Genomic DNA, 23352 nt, shown 5'->3' on the forward strand with positions numbered 1-23352 from the left:
TTTCTAACTATATTAAAAAGTACTGATATAGGAAGTAGCCTGATGCCTCATGCAGCTGAATTAAGCGCCTCAAGACCATCCATACCCGGGAGAAACCTTCACGCTCCCGCCTCCCAATAAGTTTTCCTTTCTTTGCAGTCACTCGTTTGGTTTAATTGAATCACTTTTATTGAAACTTAGTCATTCTGTGCACTCTAAGTAGAAGAGGAGTGTAGGTTTTGTTTTTGCAGAACAGGCTCTTTCTGGAGAACTGAAACTACATCCTCATTTATTCCGCCTCATCGCTGAGTTCGCGGCATTTGTGTTCCTGTGCGCGGTCAGTGAAGCCGCATCATGACCACAGTCGACCGCCACTGAAGGTAAGAGGATAGTGTGGAGTAAGGGGAGAAATTAAGACCAATTCAAAAGTTATTTATTTGTTATCTGTGTTTTACATGTTTTAAATGATGATTGATTGTGGTTTATATTATAACTGCTGATGGTAGTGTTACACGTTATCCAGATAATACAAAACACTCAATAAGGTTATAATAAGTTAGTTTTCCCAATATTCAGGATTATTAAATTGGATTATTTTTAAATATTTTATGGCGCAGTCACAGTGGGTAGCGATGTCGCCTCACAACAAGAAGGTCCGAGCCCCACCTGGGCCATTTTGCATGTTCTGCCTGCGTGGGTTTCCTCCGGGTGCTCCGGTTTCCCCCACAGTCCAAACACATGCAGTGTAGGTGAACTTAATAAGCTAAGTTGTCTGTAGTGTGTGTGTATGTGTGTGAATAAGAGGGTATATGTGTTTCCCAGAGATGGGTTGCAGCTGGAAGGGCATCTGCTGCGTAAAACATATGCTGGATAAGTTGGCGGTTCATTCCACTGTGGCATATTCAGATTAATAAAGGGACTAAGCCAAAAAGAAAATAAATTAACGAATTAAAATATGTTATATTATTGACTTAATGTCATCTGCAGACAAATTCTCTAAAAGATGATATTGTAAAGTTATGTAATTTAACAATACAAAAAACATTTTACTGAAAACACATTGCTTTTAATGCAAAATCCAGGGGTTCCAAATGTTTAAAATTACTTGATATTTTTATTGGTTCTATTTCTTATACTTGTATTTTGTTCTTGCTTATGTACAGCACTTTGAACTATTATTGTGTACTCTGTAAAAAATCCTGGATGCCTTAATTTTTAAGCTGAATCAAAATAACCTTATGAGTCTACTAAACTTCATTCATTCATTTTCGTTTTGGCTTAGTCCCTTTATTAATCTGGGGTCGCCACAGCGGAATGAACCGCCAACTTATCCAGTACATGTTTTACGCAGCAGATGCCCTTCCTGCTGCAACCCATCTCTGGGAAACATCCATACATTCTCATTCACACTCATACACTACGGACAATTTAGCCTACCCAATTCCCCTATAGCGCATGTGTTTGGACTTTTGGGGGAAACTGGAATTTGTCTTTATTTCTGTTGCACTTTTACAATGTAGATTGTGTCAAAGCAGTTTAACACAGATTAAGTAGCAATACACAGTGAGAATCAGTCTTAAATTAAACTAAGATAGATTCTACTTTAAGTGGGTGTTTGGCTATAGTTGGTATTTACTGTATGTACAATTTTCTAAACTTTTCCACACCTCAGACTTTGCTGTTGTTGTCGTCAGTGCAACCAAACTATTATCGCCAAAGGCAAGCTTCCAATTCACTTCCTTAACAACCAGTTTTGCATTTTTTTTTCATGCTAATCGAAACACACATCACATGACGGCTCATTTACCTCGCAAGGATGAAAATTGAGCCTGAATCCATCTGATCCATTCTGGTTTGTGCAAAGATATTTAGCTGTGGCATATAGCACATTATAACAGGCCTATGCAGATTAATAATCTGAGGACAAGCAGAGGTAGATCAACTTAATCCAAAGAACTGGACATAAAGAGTGATCCAGAAGACATGTAAAGACAAGAGCAGGCAACAGCGCCAGAAACTAGAAAATCAACTACACTGTTGTCAATCATAGTGTGCAGTGTGTAATCTGAACAGCTTCATTTGTATATTCAGTCATTGTGTACAATTAGTAATCTGGTTGTCTTTTTTTAAACAGCTTTGTTTAAACACACAAGAAAACGAAAATGACGTCGAGGGAAAAGAAGAAAAAAAAGTATGTGTTTTATTTTACACAGCTACTGCTTGTCTCGTTCAGAGTTTCTGTCTTGTTTCTAGTGCAAAAATATCTAATCCTTAAATCAAGAAGCGTTTTCTAGACAAGCAAAACATCCTGACTTGTTTCCAGAAAGTCCAAATTAAGTGAGTTTTTCCTTAAAACAAGAAAAATATTCTGACAATGGGGGGAGCAAAATTAAAAATCTTGTTTTCGCTTTGACATAAGAATATTTTGCTTAGCCTGTTTTCAGATTATTTGACTTATTTTAAGGAAAAAACTCACTTAATTTAAAGTAGTTTTTTATGAAAGAAAGACGAAACCTTTAGCTTGTCTAAAAGAATTGCTTCTTGATAAATAATTATTAAGCCGCCTTTCCACTGCGCACACATTTGGACACGACTGTTGGAATACACCCCCAATTTTCAGTGTTGTCGTGCACCATGGGAGAGAAGCTGTTTTGGCAGTGTCCGTAACTTTTTGATTTAGTGGCTAATTCGTATGAATTTGCACGATCTAATTCGTACAATTTAGTATGATTTGCTCATCCCCCGATGACGGTTGGGTTTAGGGGTGGGGTTAGGTGCCACGCCTCCTTTTTAAAATTGTACAATTTCGTACGACTGAACTCGTACGTATTCGAACGAATTAGCCACTAAACTGGCAAAACGTAAAATACTTACGTTTTCTCGTGAGATCAGGCTGGAAATAACGTGCAAAAGAACTTCTGTTTTCCGTGTGTTCACCATAATTGAATAGACAAAGGATTGAATACTAGAAACTCATAGACTGCTAAATATTTTGGAGGGAATGTAGAGACAACATAAAAAAATAAATATTATTTTTATTACTCATTTATGAATAGAAATGTTTTTTTAATATAGACCTTTTTCTTGTTAAAAAAATAACTAAAATACTTCTATTTCTCATCTCACGCGCACGAACCTGCTTGGGCAACACTGAAATACATCACATCCGGTCGGCTGGTCACATACGGTCTAGTCGCAGGAGTTCAAATATTTCAACGGATCCGCAGCTCACCGGATCCGAATTTTCCGCATACAGAGATGATCCAAGCTCCACGCAGCTCCCGTACTACTCTCCATTGGAAATAAATGACTTTTGGTCTGTCGCTTGTCATTTGTCGTGTGCAGTGGAAAGGAAGCTTTAGATATTTGCACTAGAAACAAGACGAAAACACCAAGAAAAGCATTTCTTACAGTGTATGCCTATAATGAGCTGAGTATTATCAGATTAAACATGTTGTTATCTGTGACTAATGTGTTTTATAAATCTCAAGCTCATTTTTTAAGTAGTCTATATTACACAGTGAACTTTCTGTTTGCTTTCTTTAAATAATTGTAATAAACTATACATTGTTTGATGCAGAAATAAGTTTGGTGCCACGTCTCCACCATTCATTGACTACTTGAAAGAGATTTTAAGAAGGTATCCAGATGGAGGACAAATACTGAAGGTAGGTCAAAAGGGGGAAAAAAGTATTGTAAAAATATCTAGGTAAGGAATGATGTACATCCAGCTGGTTCTTGCTAAATAAAGCTAGATGTACATTATTGATGTATATTCCTGCTTATTCGCTAAGTTACAAAAATATACCATAAAATAACTGTGTTAAATTACAGAAATATACCGAAAAAAATAGGCGTTAAATTACAGAAATATACCATATAATAACGGCATTAAATTACAGAAATATACCATAAAATAACGGCGTTAAATTACAGAAATATACCATAAAATAATGGCGTTAAATTACAGAAATATACCATAAAATAATGGCGTTAAATTACAGAAATATACCATAAAATAACGGCGTTAAATTACAGAAATATACTGTTAATTAATGGCCATTAACAGAAAAAAGACCGTTAAGTTACAAAAATATACCATAAAATAACTGTGTTAAATTACAGAAATATACCGAAAAAAATAGGCGTTAAATTACAGAAATATACCATATAATAACGGCATTAAATTACAGAAATATACCATAAAATAACTGCGTTAAATTTCAGAAATATACCGTAAAATAACGGCATTAAATTACAGAAATATATCATAAAATAACGGCGTTAAATTACAGAAATATACTGGTAATTAATGGCCGTTAAATTACAAAAATATACTGAAAAATAACAGCATTAAATTACAGAAATATACTGTTAAATAACGGCCATTAATTTACAGAAAATAACGGCCGTTAAATTACACTAATATACCATAAAATAACAGCGATATTTACAGAAATATATCGTAAAATAATGGCCATTCATTTAAAGAAAACAACGGAGGTTAAATTACAAAAATATACCATAAAATAACTGCGTTAAATTACAGAAATATACCGTAAAATAACAAATGTTAAATTACAGAAATGTCCTTAAATTTAAATTTCTGTAATATAATATCCCTAATTTTATGGTATATTTCTGTAATTTAATGGCCGTTATTTAACTTTTTTTTTCGGCATCCCAGCTAGATGAACATTCCTGCTTATTACCCAGCTACTTGAAAATGGCTGAACGTCTTAGTTCTGTACGTAACCCTCATTTCCTGAAGGAGGGAATGAAGACGTTCATGTCGAGTTGATCAACTAGGAGATTCGCTTAGAAGCACCAATCACTCTAATTTGTATAAAATCTCATTGCACATGTATATAATGTACATTGTATAGGTGTACATTGACAATAAAAGGCATTCTATTCTAACATGCATTATTTAGTCACAAGATGGCACCAAACAGTCAGATACAGTAGCATGACAGATAAGCATATAAATATGGATATGAATATATTCTTTAAAAAGTAGCATGATTGGTAGTATCATCTTGTCTGGCTCCGCCCCTGTTTTTAACAGTTTGGTGCCATCTAGTGTCTGAATAATGCACAAGTTAATGTATGTAACTCCATTCAGCCTGTTCCAATTCTGTCAGCTTTGCCTTTAGTTATTAAACAAATAAGCTCTTAATGCTCAGTGTTTAGTGTCTAGTTTTTTATTTTTATGGGAAGCGTGTAATAAATAGTTGAAAGTAAATAAAGGCAGTTGTTTTGACAGAAAAAAAGCCTTCAGTCTTATACAACAGCTTTATTCTGTGATAACAACCGCCTGGATGTAGTTTATCCCTTATATAACATGCTTTGGAATGTCGCCAGTGACCAGTAAAAGTCAATTATTCTGAGAGTCCTGTAATAGGCGTCTGTAAAATGCATGTTTGTTATGTGTTTGTCTGTGGATAACTGACCTGTACACTATCAGGAGCTGATCCAGAATGCAGACGATGCAGGAGCTTCAACGGTGGTGTTTATTCACGATGAGAGACATTATGAGACGCACAGCCTGTGGACCAAAGAGCTCAGAAAGTACCAAGGTAATGGCATCATAAGGTGGTCACTAACTTTTCAATTTAAAAACGTCTGATTACTTAATTGACCACAGGTCAGCACAGATGACTTGTTATTTCAGATAAAAGCATCTCTCAGGATAAGCAAGTGACCAGGCTTTCTACAGCCCATTTACAGTATCAAAGTAAACCACATCAGCAAAAACATGTATATGAGCTCTGTGATGTTTAAAAACGAAATGGTTTATTCTCTCGGGTGAAAAAAATAATAAAAAAATGTTGGTTTCAGTTTTCAGCCCAGATTGTTATTTGATTCACATATGGATCAAATAAATCTTAAATTTATATTCTTAAACTCTGCCTGTAGTTCTGCAGTATTGCATTCAGTTGTTAAGGATCTTGTAGCGGCACTACAAGAGAGCAGTTGTGTTATTTAGGAATACTGAAGATCAGATGTCCAATGCTGCATCAGAAGGCATTTGTCTTCCAGTGCAGGCTCAACGGTTATTCCTCTCTCTCAGAGGTTGCTCAGTCCGAGTTAGGCAACGAATTGACCGCCAATCTTTCCAGGACAGTGACTGCTATTGGGTGTTAAGGTGGACATGCCCTCCTCCCAAGAGCTGGTTGCTTGGTTCTTGGTTGAAAGCTTTGTCGCCCCCCTTACGCTGTCCTTCCCAGAAGTGGACAAAGAGCACACTAAGCTGTGAAGGCATATTTGCTGGATTCTCGAACCTGATGGTTGATGCTCATCTATACAGGATGTCACCCTCTGTGTTTCTGCCATTTATGCTCACCATCATGCGGCTTATCGTTTGTATTGGCTTCAATCCCTGGACTGGAACTGGAGTTATTTTTGTTCAATTTATTGTGTCTTGACTTCAGACTTCAACTCCCATGGAATCTTGAGGACCTGGTCTGGCTATGTACCCAAGGTTTCTACCACTGTTTTAAAATCAGGTAGTGAACCTGCAAACATTGCCTTTGCAGCAGGCAGGTTCAGCTCTAGCACTTTTGTTCTGTTTAAAGATCTGGGCAGCAGGGAAGTAAAGAGACAACCCCTTCCATTAATTCCATTGCCATCGGGGACATTGGTGGTGTTTTTGTCCTCATGCTATTGGCTTGGTAACATTGCCCATATCTTGGGATGTGCCTTCACGTAAAACTTAAAGTCATTGGTCTCCTTAGCGGAATTCCCCAATCAGTCAGGTGTAATATTTCTGTTCCATCCTTTAGAGAGTAATGCCACACTAGAGTTTGAGCATGCAAAATTACGGCGCTGTGAAAAGGGGCGAGGTTAAACAAGATGAATACGTCTGACACTAGTCAGGTGTGCTCATTTAAGATAATTTATGATTCCTAAATCTTCAATAGAGGCAAACGCAAGTGTTAAGTTAGACAAACTAACACACTTTTGAGAAATCATCGTAGAACATGTGTAGGATAGTTTATATGCAACTCTTTGAAATGAGGCCCAAGCTATATTGTGTAATCTTTTGTTTGTAACCTTGATCTGGCAGGACCGGCTCTCTATGCCTTCAATGATGCAGCATTCACAGAGGAAGACTGGGAGGGAATACAGAGAGTTGGCAGAAGCATCAAGCAGGATGATCCTACAAAAGTTGGGAGATTTGGCATTGGTTTCAACTCTGTTTATCATATTACAGGTGAGAACAAATTAAAACTTTGATATGAGGCTAAAATGTCTCCTCCTTACAGTATGTGTGCAGTATTTGCATTAATTCAGCAGCTCATTATCAATCCCTTACATTATCATTACTCATCATAGTGCATTATAATGTACATGATCCCTGATCAGCTGCAACATCATTCTGTATGAATAATTATCGTATTTTATTTACAGACTTGCCATGTGTCTTCAGTTCTGAACACCTTGCCATTTTTGACCCGCAAAAGCAGATGTTTGATGATGATGAAGAAGGCTATCGATGGTCTTTGGATGATGAAGAGGACAGAGAGAGCTTGCTGAAATTTACAGATCAGTTTCAGCCCTTTCGAAATATTGTCAGTCAAGTCAGCTGCAGTACCTGGGAGAAGGTCATCAGGGATGAGAAATACTTCAAAGGAACACTCTTCCGGTTCCCCCTGCGTAATGAGGCTTCTGAGATCTCGGATAACCTGTACGACTCCACTAAAGTTAAACAGCTTTTTGACAGTTTCCTTGCTGATGCAGACATCAGTCTTCTTTTTCTGAGGAATGTGTCATCCATTTCTTTGCTGCATATTGACACCAATGGCACCTGCAACAATACACTCAAGGTTTCAGCGTCAAATCACTTTCACAATGATCTCTCTCATGTTAAGCTACAACTGCTTGACCGAAAAACATGTGTCAAAACCGTATCCTACATTCCCCATCAAAGCGAAGAAAAAAAGTCTAAGTGGCTCGTGACAACTTGTCTTCTGAGACATGGATCTAATCCAGAGATTGACTCTCTTGCCAGTAAGCTGAGCTTCTGCCCTCAGGTTGATGCAGCATTTCGATTAGAAGACAGGTCACTTTGCAGTGGAAGACTAAGTTGCTTTCTGCCACTTCCAAATAATGACTCAAACAAAACTGGACTTCCTGTTCACATCAATGCTTGCTTTGGCCTGACAGATAACCGGAGGTTCATCAAATGGCAAGAAGAGGACCAGAAGAATGATGAATCTGCCATATGGAATGAGCTACTAATTAAAAATGTTCTTCCTCATGTGTATCGAATGTTGATCCTAGATGCCATTCAGATATCCAGAAACCCAACTCTGCCAGCCGACACTGTGTACAATCTTTGGCCTGACCTATCCAAGACTGTGCTTAAAGATAGATGGCATAAAGTTGCAGCAGATACTCTGAAGGGTCTTTTTGGATACAAGATCTTTCACCTTGCCAGTGATGAGAAGACCTGGGTGTCTCCCTCAGATGCAGTCCTTCCAGTCAACAACTTACACAGTGACACGATGTCTGCAGTTTCAAGGTTACTGATTGGTGAAGGAGAGAAATTGGTCAAAGTTCCAGAACATGTCTTGAAAGATGTTCAAGAAATCTTCCCCCAAAGTGATACCCTGACATGGGTGACTCCATCTTATGTTAGAGATGTCATTCGCAGAAGTGCGGCCGGAAACCTCAGCAAAGATGACAAATACCGTCTTCTTGAATTTGCTCTGAGTGATGGCAAGTTTACAGATCTACAAGGTCTTCAGATTGTCCCTCTCAGTGATGGAACCTTCACTTCTATCAGTACTGGGGTGCAGAACGCTGTTTTAATTGACAATGAGAAGTTTCCAAGGTACGGTTGGACATCTCTTTTCTACTTCTTTAGTGTCATTATATTCTGCTGGCAAAGTGGTAATAATCCGTTTTCTTCCTTGTTTAGGACATTACTGCCATTTTGTAAAGAGAGATTTTTAGTCAATGATCTGAGCCAACTTTGCACTACACAACTGCGGAAACTAGCAGAAAAGAGTAAGAAAATCTATTAAATATATTTATTCAATTATTACAATATATTGAATATCTTTTATGCACGTTTGTGAATTTTGTTCTAATTAATCACTGTTTTTCAGACACATACAACATCATCAATTTGGATGCAAGACGTGTTGTTGAGCTCACCAAGAAGCACTTACCTAAGGACTGGACGGTGACCAAAGGTCATGTTAAATGGAAAACAGCAGATAATCATCACCCACCGAAGAGCTGGCTGCCTGAATTCTGGAAGTTTCTTAACAGTGAATATAATGATTTAAGAAACTTTAGTGACATGCCATTAATACCACTGGAACCACTACAGAATTCAGGCAACTCTCTATTGTTAGCAAGATTGCAGAGTAACACAACTTTGATCTTTCAGAGTAGCATTGGGTCCAGCCTATCAGAAAATGTTCAGAAAGTGTTAAGAATGGTGGGGTGTACAGTCATAATAAGAGATGAGTGTCTTAGACATCATGACATAGAGAGTTATGTTCTTCCAGCATCACCAAGAAATGTCCTGCAAGTCTTTGCAAACTCACACAGAGATCAGCTCATCAACGGCATTGCTTCTGCTTCATCACATGAAATAGAGGAGTTGAAAGACTATCTCTCTTCCTTGGGTAATCTCTCTAATCCTGAAAGGAACTTGCTTACTGTATTGCCAATTTTCAGAACAATGTCTGGGAAATATGTTGCAGTTCAGTCAAAACAAGCTGTTGTTTCAGTGACCAGTCCAGCCATTCCAAAGGATCTGCCAATGCCTGAAACTTTTGTGCAATGTACAAATGAAGCAGATCGGAGACTATTAACTCTTCTGAATATCGAACTCTTGGATGCAGCTAAAGTGGCTGTTCATTTGGTTAAATGCATCGAAACCGGCTTTTTCAAGAGAGGTGAGGAACAGAAAATAATGACCTGGATCCTGAATAATGGTAGTATTCTTCTTTCGCAAAGCGAAAAGCTGCTCACGAAAACTAAAAGTCTCAATTTTATTGAGACAGCTCAGGGAGAACGCAAACAAGCCTCAAACATTTTTGATCCAAGAATCAGGATCTTCCAGGACCTTTTTGAGGCAGATTTCTTTCCCCCACCTGCTTACACAAAGACCCATGAAATGCTTCAGAGTTTGCAACGCCTTGGCCTAAAGACAGAGCAAAAACAAATATCAACAGCAGACATACTTCAGATTATAAATCAAATTGAAAAGCTTTGTGTCCACTCACCAGAGAAGGCATCCAAAAAAGCACATGCTCTCGTTCAAGTATTAAATGAGAATGATTTCCTTTCAAAATTCAGCAAGACGCAGATAGGAGAGATGGTGCAAAGGCAGTGGGTGCCTTGTGCAAATCCAAAGTTCTCAACTGGAAGCAAGAGTGGTCTCTTTAAGCCTGCTGAAATAAGGCATTCAAAGTACTCTCAAATTGTTGGATGTGTAATGCCACTCACCTCTGACCTAAAGGCACATGTCTGCAAAAGTCTTGGAATTAATGAGCCCCCTCCTGCTGAAAAAGTCTTGGAGAACCTCTCTGCTCTGAAATCACTGGTCAACCCAAGTTTTGATTCTCAGTTTAAAACCAAGCTGCACAGCATTTACAAATTCATGCAAGACAACGTTGAAAAGTTCAGATATTTAATGGGCACAAAATGCATTCACTGGATTTGGAATAAAAGTCAGTTTGTACGTCCAGAAGATTTGATTTTAGTCTATCCACCTGATTTGGATCTAAGCCCCTACATCAAGAAAGTGCCTGAAGAGTTTTTGCCATATGAAAATCTGTTCACAAAATTGGGTGTGAAGAAAACGCTGAGTGATGAGGAGATTGAAGGCATACTCCATGACATGAAAGAAAGAATTGTCCGCAGGAACCCTCCTCATGGAGACTCGACAGAACTAAAAGTGTCAATTGCCATTCTTGACTGGATGCGAAAGAAGGAAAAGCTGTTGAAGGACAGTACCCCTGTGCCTGTCATGACACAAAACCAAAACTTTACTCTGCAGTCTTTGTCCAAAACAGTCTTCTGTGACATCAGTGAAGAAGGGCTTGATGACCTAAAACAAGACAATGAAGAATTCTATGTCATTCATGAAGAAGTTCTGCCCATCACCGCAAGATGGTTGAAAGTCCCATGTTTAAGTACTCGCATCTTAAAGTCTCAGTTTACAGAAGCAGAGCAAGAGTCCTTTGGAATCGAGCAATGTGGGCAATTTGAACCAATTACTCAAAGAATAAAGAACATTCTTAAAGAGTATGATGAAGAAAGTGACATTTTCAAAGAACTGCTGCAAAACGCAGAGGATGCTGGGGCAACCACATGTAAATTCCTCCTTGACTTGAGAAAACACAGAGATCCGCCTGAAAGCCTCATTGATGATGGAATGGCCCTCTGCAATGGACCATGCCTTTGGATCTTCAACAACGAACTGTTTTCAGAAGAAGACTGGAGAAACATTCTCAAGGTGGGATCAGCATCAAAGGAAAACAAAGTTGAGATGATTGGAAAGTTCGGGCTTGGGTTTAACGCTGTTTACCATGTGAGTGACATTCCCTCTATTCTGAGTGGGAAAAAGCTTCTCATTCTTGATCCAAATGTCACCCATCTGGAAAAGCACATAGGCAGCAAAGGGAACCCGGGAATTAAACTTGACCCATTCCAAGAAAGGCTCTGCAAAAGGTTTCCTGGACAGTTTAAACCTTACGAAGGAATTTTCGATTGTGATCTGTCAGTGCGAAACAGCAAGAGAGCTTACAATGGCACCTTGATTAAATTACCCTTTCGTACTCAGGAAGAGGCAGAGACGTCTAAGATCAGTTCAAAGGTATATGACGAGCAGCGCATCCTGAGCTTTATAAATCATTTGACTGACAACTCACAATCTCACGTATTGTTTCTGAAGACTGTTACATCTATGTCACTTCAAATTGTCCCCAAAACTGCGTCTACTCCGCCACTGAGTGATCAGATTCAGACTCCTCTGAAAATATCAAGAGAAGTCTTGAACTCATTTCTTGTCTCAAATGACACACTTCTCCAAAAGCTCAAGAGCAATTTCAGAAATATTGATATCCCATGGCACAAGATTACTGATGCCAGCACAGCACACATTGTTAAAATAGTTCAGGAGCACTCCGAGAAATCCCTCACCCAGTACTGGCTTTTGTACTCATGTTTTGGGAGTCAGGAGTCTTTGCAAATGTTCCAGAGAAAAAACGAACAAGACCATGTGTTTTCATTTCCAATTGGAGGTATAGCTGTACCATTGCAGAAAGAGGGAAAAACTAAAGCATGGTCCCCTGATAAAAGCCTCTCTGGCCAGGCTTTTTGCTTTCTCCCACTTTCAATTGAGACAGGTCTTCCAGTCCATGTCAATGGTACCTTTGCAATCACATCAAACAGGAAAAATCTGTGGGAAAAAGGAGTGAAGTCTGAGTGGAACAAAGCTTTACTTAAAGATGCTGTAACTTCTGCTTACATCACTACACTGCTTGAGCTGAAGAAAATGAGCCAAAATGGTGACATTCAGAACTATTTCTTCTGTACATTCTGGCCAAACACAGCAAAAGTCTCCAAAGCATTTCTTCCTGTGGTTGAGTCTTTCTACTCAGCAGTTGTGCAGAATGCCAATGGTAAATCTCTGGAGCTTTTCAGCAATGAACATGCTTGGTGTTCTGTAGACAAGGTGAGATTTCTTAATTCAGAGATCGAGGAGAACCCTGCAGTTGGAGGCATTGCCATGAAAGTGATCTTGAGCTTGGGAGCTTCTTATTCTTCTGTTGTTTCCCTGCCATCATGGGTTAAACAGAGTTTTATCGATTGTGGCTTTGAGCAATTAATCAAACAGAGAACAATCAACTGGCCTGAGTTTTACAGCATTGTCTTGAACAACTTGAGCATAGTGGATCCTCACAACAGAAATACTCTTGTGCTGAATGCCATTGACTTGAATGATCCTGCTGTTGATGACCTACTGAAAAGTCACCCTTGCATTCCAACACAGAGTTGTACAGATCTTCAGTTTATCAAGCGACTTGTGAATCCTTCTGGTAAAATGGCTTGTTTGTATGAACTTGAGGAAGGACGCTTTCTTGAGGGGACTCCAAACGACTTCCTCTCACCAAAAAGAATTCAGCGACTTTCCGGCTTGGGAATGCTGAGTGACCATCTACATTCTGATGACATCATAGAAAGAGCAGGGAAGATTTCCAGCTTTTGGCAACAGGACAAATCTAAATGTCGTAAGCGTCTTCTGTGTCTCATGGAGTCAATGAGAAACTCCTTAGAAGATGTGAAATCTCCACACTGGCAGACATTGTCTCAAGTACCATTTCTTCCTGCATTTCCTCCTTCGGTTCAGCAAAACAAAGACACCCCTGTGCTTAAAAAACCCTCTGAAGTTTACACTGACAGTTGTCGCGATTTAGTAAGCATGTCAGAATTCACGCTTGATCATTCACACCTTCAAATACACATGTATGATCCAATTCTCCAAAACCTGAGAGTACAGCCAAATCCACCAGTTGAGACGGTTCTTCAGCAACTGTTAAAAGCACACAAACACTGCAAGGCATTTAAACAGACTGCTCTCCTCAACATTGCCCAGTCTTGCTATGAATATCTTAACCTTTACTTGATAGAGCAGAAAGATCCCAATCCCATTATGGTCCATGCAAAGTCATTTCCATTCATTTTCATTGAGGATCGGTTTGTAAATGTAAGGTCAGTGGCCAGAAGTGGAGAATTTGAGGAGAAACCGTATCTCTACATGCTTCCAGTCATCTTCTCCAGATTTGAGACCCTCTGGAACAACCTTGGAATAAATGAACAATTCACAAAAGAGCAATATGTTGCTGCACTTGAGGAAATGAAGGGTTTATATGGATCCCGTCCTCTTTCCAGGTTAGATCTCAATAAATGTGTTGCTATACTCATGAAAGGGCTGTACAAAATGAAAGATGAAAAGCTCCAAAACTGCCTTATACCCGATGAGAAAGGTGTGCTGACATCTTCTAAAGAACTGAGATTTAATGACAGCCCATGGATGCCCATCTCAGCTGGGGTCAAGCTCTCCCATGAGCTGATACCTCGGCCTGTGGCCTGTCATTTCGGTGTAATGACAACAAGACACCATACTCTGAAGAATCATTTGGTCAGTGGGTTTTCCTTTCATGCCAAAGAGTTTGGACAAAGCGAGAAACTAACTGTCAGATTAAAAAATATAATTGATGCATATCCATCCAAAAAGGATATTCTGAAAGAGCTCATTCAAAACGCTGATGATGCACAGGCGACAGAAATCCACTTTGTGTGGGACAAAAGAAAACATCAGACAAAAAAGATATTTGGGAAGAAGTGGGAACTGCTTCAAGGCCCGGCACTTTGTGTGTACAACAACAGAACCTTTTCTGATGCTGATCTGCAAGGCATTCAGCAGCTGGGGGAAGGAGGAAAACATGGCACTTTAGGCAGAACTGGGAAATATGGACTTGGCTTCAATTCTGTCTATCATCTGACAGACTGTCCATCTATCCTGACCGGTGACAAATGGCTGTGCATTTCTGATCCAAACCTGAAATATGTTGATGGTATAACAAAACAGTCCCCAGGCTGCAAGTTTTCAATGGGAGACACATTTAAAAAGTCATTTGAGGATGTTTATCAGACCTTTCTTCCAGACATGTTTGCACTCAATACTGGAGCCATGTTCAGGCTCCCTCTCAGGACAGAGAAAATGGCTGAAAAATCTGAAATATCCAGACATGCAGTCACAGATCATGACATGAAGGAACTTTACTATGCATTGGCTGAAGATCCTGAAGGACTGATTCTCTTCTTAAAACACGTCACAAAAATACAGTTCTCAGAGATCAGTGAAGATGGAAAACAAGCTAAATGTTCTTTCCTTATTGAAAAGAAATACACAGAGAAGAGCTTGGAAAGCAAGGACAAATTTCACAAACATGTTGGAGAATCTCTTTTATCAGGAACAGCAGAACCGTGCAAAACCATGTATGGCATTCAAATCTCATCTGGAAATAGGCAAAGTCAGTGGCTCATTGCAGAGAGCTTTGGCTTTTCAAAACAAAACTTTGAGCAAAAAACCAAGCAAGATCATTTCAAAGTACCTCAAGCTGCTCTGGCTGCATGTTGGAAGAGCTCATTTAACTACCCATTTACAGGCAGGGCATATTGTTCCTTGCCTTTACCTGGCATAACTAGCTTACCTGTCCATGTGAACGCGAATTTCGAAATTGATTCATCTAGGAGGGATTTGTGGAAAGAGGATGGTGATAGTCTGAAGACTCAGTGGAACCACTCATTGCAAGTCAACATCATTTCACAGCTTTATGCTGACCTCCTGGTGCGAATCTGTTCAGTCACAAAGAAAGATAAGCCTAAATCTCTTCTATCCCTCAGGGTAGAGCTAGATGAGTCTTGCCTAAAATACTTTCCTTGCATTTCTCCAGAAGTGAATAAAGTCTGGCATGAGATGATCCATCAAGTTTACAGATCAATCAGTCAACACAATCTTCCTGTTATACCAACTGCACATGCTGTTTCTGTAGATTCAGCTCATCTTTCCCAACAAAAATACACAGTTAACTGGTACAGTCTATCTACACCACATTCAGAAAATTGTCCTTATTTTACAACCAGTGACCATGATGGGATTTTTGAAATTTTAGATGATACTGGCATGAAAGTAGTTCCAAACACTGTAAGAATACAAGAAATAAGAAAGCACTTCCAGTTGGCTGGTGTAAATGTGCAAGAAGTGAGTGCTTCAACAGTGATTAATTTCTTGAAACAAAGATCACTGAATGATCCTACCCAGACAACTAATGGCTTACCTTTGCCCATCAACCAGACATTGATCAAAGACAAAACAAGGTGTTCAAAACTTCTGAGATTCTGCTTGACAAAACCCTGTCAAGAAACAATTCATGCCCTCAGTGGGCTGCCTCTTCTCCTCACACAAGATGAGGTGTTAAGAGTCTTTGATGCCGAGTCCCCAAAGCTAATATCAAAGTTCAGCAGTCTTTTCCCAGAGCATCAGGAAATGTTTGCAGATATGGGTGTCAATGGAGAACATTCTCAAATTCTGTGTCAGGGAAATTTTGTTAAGGGCTTAACCATTGACCTGGCAGCAACATACTTAAAACCAGAACTTGAAAAACTGCTCAGGGAGTCAGTACCTCATGAAAGTTGCCAGCTCTACAAAGCAGAGACAGAGATAATTAAATGGTTAAACATGTTATGGAGCTTCTTTGTAGATCAAGAGAAAAGCTATCAAAATGAACAGATAAATGTATTCAGTGAGATTAAAAAACACTTTAATGACAGCCCCATCTTGCCAGTCATCTGCCCCAGTCAAAATGACATGCATTTCTTGCAAACAGTGGGGAACATATCAAAAGTGATTAACAAGCCAGATGAAAAAAATGTCTCCATTCTCATAAAACTGGGATTCATGAAAATAGACCTCAGCTTTTTGTTGCCGGTGCCTCCTGAGTTCCGTCTGATGTATGTGTATCCAGAACTCCTGCAAACAGGAGACAGCAGTGCTGTATTGAGAGAGGTTTATCATGTACCTCATTCACAATTCGAAAAACTGTCTGAAAAGGATGCTGTAGATCTTCAAAAGTTCTTGCAGAGTGGCATCAGAGATTCCAGTAACAAAAGTGAACACATGCAGATGTTGAAGTCTCTGCCCCTGTTTGAGTCAATAACTGGAAAACGTAAAAGGATTGATTTACACAAAAAGGTATTCATTCTGAAGTCGCAGCATCACACTGACTTCCCGAAACTGTACCAGATTGAAGGATGTGACAGTCTATTCCTCAAGCCCACCTTGGTAAACTTAGAATTGGCTGAACTTCTAAACATTCATAGTCTAAATGATTTGGAGTTCTGTGTAGAGTTTATTCTTCCTTCTGTGCATATGATGGAAGAGGCCAAGCTTCTTGATTTAATGCGGTTGTTGCTAAAACTTGGGTCAGTGGACCAAAGGATTGTCTCTGCATTGAAAGATGTCAGATTAATTCGTGACATCCACGGCTCTCTACAGGTGGCTTCATACTTCTATGATGACAATGAACCACTCTACAAGATAATGCTTCCAAAGGACAGATTTGTGCCAAACACCTTCTGGTACAATTTTCAAGGTAAACAAACTGAAGCTCGTTTCCTCTTAAGGGCACTTGGATTGAAACATGAGGTGTCAGATGATGAAATCATTCAGTTTGCAAAACAAGTTGAATGTGAAGCTAGAGGCAACACTCCTCAAGATGTTCTCAGGGAAAGATCAAAACTCCTGTTTAGTACTGTTTTGTCAAAGAGTTCTGACAAAAACTCTACATTGCTGAATAGAGTTGCTAACATTAAATTCATTTTGCCAGGGAAAATTCAGCCGCCAACATTATGCGATTATCATAAGGCCTTTACACAAGAGAGGGAGCTTGTTTCAATCAGCGGATCATTGATTGACAAAGACAGTAGTCACCATTATCTCATATGGACATCTATGCCAATCCTGCCTCCAAAGTATTACTCTCACAATCTCATTAATAAAATGAAGGATGCTGGAGCTGTGGATACTCCACCCCCTGAAAAAATTGCTGCTAATCTGAAAAACATCTGGAGATCTCTGTGCAATACAGAGATATTGCTGGAAACAAGAAAGACGGTATTTACCAAATCATATGCATACCTACAGTCAATAAATTTTAATGCCACCATGTTCTCAGACCTCCCCATTATCTTGGTGGAAAATGGAACAATAGTAGTAAAGGCCAAACAGACAGTCCTTCAGCTACATGATGCTTCTGAGTTCAGGCCTTATTTGTACAACATTCCTCCAGAGTATATGATATATGTAGAATTCTTTAAGAAGATTGGTGTACAGGAGAGGCCTACCATTAATCAATACAGCACTGTTCTTCAAGAAATCTATTCTGAAAGTTCTGGTAAAGACACACTTCAGGCAAACCAGCAGATAACTGTCAGACGTGTTGTACAACAACTGTTTTGCCTTCTGAAAGAGCAACAAAACAAAACCCCTTTCCAAAATGACCCACTTTACCTGCCATCAACTGATGGAAGACTCTATGAATCCAAGACGTTGTTCTTCAATGACACAGCCTTCCAGACCACAAGAGTTGAAGATCCTTTGGAAACCAAGCTGAAATTGCTGGAAAAACTGAACTGCTGTCATCTTGGAAATGATCCCTATGAACACCAAACACTCCTGCAGCTCCTTCCTCAACAAGTCCGCCCTAGATTCCTCTCCGAAGTAATCTCTGAAAACCTGGAACAAGCAAGTGTCCAATATTGTGATGAAGTTGAATGTGAATTTAGTGGCTGGTTTGACAGACACTTGTCTTCTGCTGCATTTCTTCATGGACTGGTCTGTCTCATCAGAGAAGACAGCGAAGGGGGAGTTTCAGAGTCTGAAGCTGCAGGAAAATGTGAAGACATCTTTTCCAAGATTCAGATTATCTGTTGCAAAACTCTTCAAACTGAGCTTCTGTTAAATCATCAGCCACTTGAGGGCAGTAAGGCAGAAACAGATGTTTATTTGAAAAAAAGACTAGATGAATGCCTTTTCTACTTGAAGCACAGTGATGACATGGCCCACAAAGTAGTAAATGAAGTTAATATGTGTCTCACAAAGGAAATCAACACTCTTCTAAAAAACTGTCTGACCACTTCAAGCCTTCTGATCCTCGGGCAACTTCTGCTTTCTGATAACATGGAGGATGTTGAGAAAACATTGGCAAAGCATGGCATTCGTAACAGTGGCACCAACAAGGAAGAACACGGTACCTTGCCAATACCTGGATGTCGCATACCTGAAGAATGGCATGACTGCCTTGATATGAACTTCCTCAACAACTTCGAAAGTGGAGAGTATGTTGGCTTCAGCAAGGATGAATCTGGTGAATATTTCTATGCCATTATTGTGGATCGAGTGGATGATTCAGTGGGACAAACGAGACAGTTTCCTGCCAGATATAAAATTCAAGTTGGCATTGATGAGTTTCTTGAAGTAAGTTCTCTTGACCTTTACCAATTTAAAAGGGAAAAGAAGGCAACTGTGTCTGCAGGGACCACATGCACAGACATGGTACATCTTCCGACATCTAGACCTTCACCAGAAGCATCCAGGCCTCCACCAAAAGCCGTCTTTCCTGAGACACTAGAAGAGATCAAAAGAGAAATTGACAAAAGCTTAAACGAAATCTGGAAAATGTCAAATGAGGACAAACAAAAAGCTCTTAAACGTCTCTTCCTCCAGTGGCATCCAGACAAGAACCCAGGCAATGAAGAACTCGCAAATGAGGCTTTCAAATACCTTCAGAACAGAATTCAGGACCCACAACAAGAGAAAACTGCACGGAACTCTTCGTCAAACTGGGGAGACTTTAGAAACTTCTATGACACGTGGAACAGAGAGGCACGAAGTCACAGGAGGGGACGAGAGAGGTTCTATCAGAGGTACTCCAGAAGACACTATAACTTCTGGTCGTACCACAGCGAGACTCCACGACCAGACAAAGCAGAAGCAAAGCGCTGGTATGACCAGGCTCGGTGTGACCTCAGAGCAGCTCACAATGACACTGGAGGCGAGAGCTCAGAGTGGTGTCTGTTTAAGGTGCATCAGGCTGTAGAGAAAGCCGTGACAGCAGCAGTATACAAGAAGAATGGACAGCATCCCAAGAACTGCTCAATCACAAGTCTTGCTCTGCAGGTGTCCATGTACAGCTCGCAGTTGACTTCTTTACCTAGCATTGTGAAGCAACTGACTGACCTTGGTGTTGATGGCAAAAAGACTCAATATCCGAACCATCACCAGTTTCCTCACATTCCAAACAAGCAGTTCAGCCTTACTAATGCCAAAAGGGCTCTGGAAATTGCAACTCAGCTTTTAGAAACAATTGAACATTACATTTCTTGAAATGTCTGACCATGTACCATTCCACGATCTTTACGATCTTTTCCAGTAACAATGCTGCTGTTGTTTCTTAAACTGTTTAGTAGTTCAACCAAGTATGACCTATTTGCGTGTTTTGAAAATGAGAAGTTTTGTTGTTCTATTGCTTACTGTGTTACTTTTTACTACTGTATAATGAGCGTTCACTGTATTGCTAATGCTGTTTGCTCTACAAGGGTTTGATTCCCAAAATATGCAGAGAACAAGGTTTATACCTTGAATACAATGCAAGAAAGTTTGAATATTACAAGCTGTTTTAATCCACCTGGAAACAGCTATTGTCAGCAACATGTTAATTAAACATGACATTAAAATAAAATCACAGTTAATCCATTAAAAGCATGGTGTTTTTATTAAGAAATATTAACAGAAGTCCAAAGCTGTTTCAACCAAATGTTCACTAAATGACAGAACAGTCACACAATCATCCTGCGATACAGATGCTGTATGTGCTTTACAATCCTTGCAGCAAAACCACTTCTGGAGTCTGTCGGCTTATAAAACATGACATGAAGAGTTACTCATCTTACTGCTTGATCAAGAAATGAGACTTTGATTTGAGCAGCTTCTGCTTTCCTCAATAGCGCTGCAGAAAACATGACAAAAGCATCAGTGGTTTTCTGGTGTCCCAGTAATAACTTATTACACAAATTCTGTACATAATTACAGCATGTCATATATACGCAATGAACACAACAGAAGAAAGCAAGCCGTGTTAGAAATGCTCTATACAGTGCTGGCCGACGCTAGGAAAATGAAAAGCCCTAACCTGCAGTGGTCATTGTTTATTTCCTGAAGTAACGGTCACACCTGTTTGCTTTTGATGGACTCATGGAAAATGCTACTTTCTTTTCAAACAGTATTATGTAGGAGACTGAAAACGTCACCTTCATACATTCATCTGCAGGAGTAGAAGAGGATCTAGTCATGAACATTAATATCAGTACGTAAACAAAAGCTGAGAGGACGATGCAGAAATGCTTTTTCACACTGGGACTCGGTTACCTGAATAAGACACTTCATCTATTGACTGTTTTTACCCTGATTCCTGTCCTGCTCAGTCTTGAAGCTTACACAATGAATGAATCAGGTGTATAAACATGTTTAAGGTCCATGTTGAGAATGGATGAACACACACACACACCTTCAGCACTGCTCTCCTGCAAGCAGACACTCACTTCATTATTGCCGTCTGGTCTCCGGATAAAATATTTATCATAGATGTGTGTGATGATGTTAAAACCAATTAGTTTGTGCATATTTTACAGCTACATCATTGGCGACAGTGATGGCAAGACTTTAAATGCATTTACATGTGTTCTTGAATTGACTGTACAGTGGTACAACTCTGGTCTTCCTCACACACAGAGAACATTCAACACATGTGTCTTACAGTACGGTATGTTCTTGATCAGAACTCATAGTTATGTCACATGAGAAAACGGTAGGCCTGAGCAATCAATCAATGCATTGTGATTCATGGTTAATTTCTTTGATTTTCGTAATGCATCAGGATTCAGTTCTAGAATCGATTCTGAGCTTAGTTTCTAACTGCAGATGACGCTCTAGACCTAAAATATCCAGGGGCAGACCCTCACATGTATCAGACCACTAGGGCTGCCTACCAGTGCACTTTTAAAGTGTACTCACACTAGGTTATCCAAACCATGCCTTGGCGTGTTTTTTGAAGTGTGCCAGAGCGCGGTTCCGTTGCGCTTTGGCATGGTACACTTGTACTCTGAGTGCAAACCGCACCTGAGTGTGAAACTGAAGACGTGACGTCACTTTTAAGGGACTGTTTTATATGGATTTATTAATAATTTTTATGCTGTGTTCACACCAATCGCGCTATTCGTAAGTAAATAGATGCATGGACATTTTGAGTTTCTCACTTCATTCGTTCGTCAAATCTGCTTTATTCGTGCGTTAAATTCACTGAGCAATAGACGCGGATTCAATAGGCGATGCTTTTGTCTGCCCGGTGACTGTCGCTTCGTTTCTAAATGGCTAACGTGGATTTTATTGAGACAGTAGTTGTGTTTATGTGCTTTAGGAAGGCTGATAAACAGCGTCGATTCATTTGGAGCCGTGTCTGAGTCCACTAGATTCATTCAGAGGTGCAGCCAGCGCTGTGAGTTCATAAACTGCAACAGCAACAGATGGCGCTCTAGGCTAGTTTTTCACAACAGATGGTGCTCTAGGCTAGTTTTTAACAACAGATGGCGTTTTAGGCTACTGTTTAATGGCAGACAGCGCTCTAGGCTAGTGTTTAAGGGGAGACAGCACTCTAGGTTTAATTTTAACTACACTCAAATGCTTTAAAATAGCGGGTCAAATGTACTTACACCTCAACTTTTGTCATACGGTTAATGTAAACAACTCACGATGAACTCGATTGTTAATGAAACCCTTAATATTGATCATTTTAGGTTTGCGTGGTATGTGTATGCAATTAGAAGCAAGCAGAGATAGGCTGTTTGTAAAGCATACAGCACCATCTGCTGGTGAAAATGAAGCTTAAAATTGATTTAACAGAATCTCCATGCATTCATAAAATCTCATAATCAATGCAGAATGATTTCCTGATTCTCAATGCATCGGTTCAGTGTCCCAGCCTCAGATAAACAGGAGATGTAATTGAGTCGTTTGGCCTGACCACTGAATCAGAGTTTTATTTCCAAGGCATTCTGTCAGTCTGATATAAAAAATAAACTGCATAGCTCCATCAAGGACTCTTCGTGTTTCTGGAGGAAGAAAAGCGACCGTCCACACTCTCCCCCACCCCGAACGCTTCCTCTGTAAATGTGCATCTGCAGATTCCTTAGGTTCCGCAGTCTCACATGTTGTAGGCCACATATATGGGGTCGAGCTGGTCCGCGAGGAAGCCGTCCCGCAGGTGCATGCGCTGTTTCTCCCCTCTGGAGTTGATGGGAATGACCCCGGGGTCCACCACCACCACCACCCCCACGATCAGGTAGTGCTCCTCCAGAACCACATTGGTCACCAGTGCTACGAGATCCAGAGCCTCCTGCTCCGAGCCCTCCAGCTCCACCACCACCACCAGCAGATTCGTCCAGGTGAACACGGCACTGCGGAGACCACACAACACGACGGACATCAGGGGAAACACTATAAGTATTTATATATACAGTTGAAGTCAAAATGATTCTGCCCCTTCAGTGAAAGTTTAACTCGGTTTAATAACTGATGTATTTTCTCTTTGTCATGATGACAGTAAATAATATTAGACTAGATATTCTTCAAGACACTAGTGTTCAGCTTAAAGTGACATGTAAAGACTTCACTAGGTTTATTAGAGTAAAGTTAGGGTAATTAGGCAAGTCATTGTATAACAGTGG

At 39.8% G+C, this 23352-nt stretch overlaps 2 protein-coding genes and 1 long non-coding RNA gene across 8 annotated transcripts in view; 1 reads left to right on the top strand and 2 right to left on the bottom strand.

Moving 5' to 3' along the window:
• Window positions 1-294: 294 nt before the first annotated feature.
• sacs2 (sacsin molecular chaperone 2) lies at window positions 295-20332 on the top strand. Its single transcript, XM_087267238.1, has 8 exons — window positions 295-359; window positions 2114-2170; window positions 3560-3647; window positions 5447-5558; window positions 7049-7195; window positions 7393-8818; window positions 8906-8994; window positions 9096-20332. Exons 2-8 carry the CDS (start codon window positions 2142-2144, stop codon window positions 19955-19957), a joined length of 12753 nt encoding a protein of 4250 aa, XP_087123364.1. The 5' UTR covers window positions 295-359; window positions 2114-2141; the 3' UTR covers window positions 19958-20332.
• Window positions 1450-4312, bottom strand: LOC147835192 (uncharacterized). Its single transcript, XR_015499021.1, has 3 exons — window positions 4181-4312; window positions 2761-4024; window positions 1450-2662 (listed from the first exon to the last, which is right to left on the bottom strand). It is a non-coding gene; the product is annotated as an uncharacterized LOC147835192 (long non-coding RNA).
• The window catches only part of dip2a (DIP2 acetate--CoA ligase A), a 133183-nt gene continuing 130157 nt past the window's right edge, over window positions 20327-23352 (bottom strand). For all 6 annotated transcript variants that reach the window (XM_087267241.1, XM_087267240.1, XM_087267239.1 and 3 more), the window contains one exon: window positions 20327-23082. In XM_087267241.1, the coding sequence (XP_087123367.1) occupies window positions 22830-23082 (253 nt within the window). In that variant the 3' untranslated portion in view covers window positions 20327-22829. The remainder of the gene's footprint in view (window positions 23083-23352) is intronic.

This window comes from Danio rerio, chromosome 9 (genome assembly GCF_052040795.2).
Source record: "Danio rerio strain M-AB ecotype USA chromosome 9, GRCz13ab, whole genome shotgun sequence".
In the NCBI taxonomy this organism is placed as follows: Eukaryota; Metazoa; Chordata; class Actinopteri; order Cypriniformes; family Danionidae; genus Danio; species Danio rerio.

Excerpts from the sequence above, each read along its gene's own strand:
- sacs2 (XM_087267238.1), top strand. The coding sequence starts at position 2,142 with ATGACGTCGAGGGAAAAGAAGAAAAAAAA. Across the intron at positions 5,559-7,048 it reads AGAGCTCAGAAAGTACCAAG|GACCGGCTCTCTATGCCTTC; the intron begins GTAATGGCATCA and ends TTGATCTGGCAG. Across the intron at positions 7,196-7,392 it reads CTCTGTTTATCATATTACAG|ACTTGCCATGTGTCTTCAGT; the intron begins GTGAGAACAAAT and ends TTTTATTTACAG.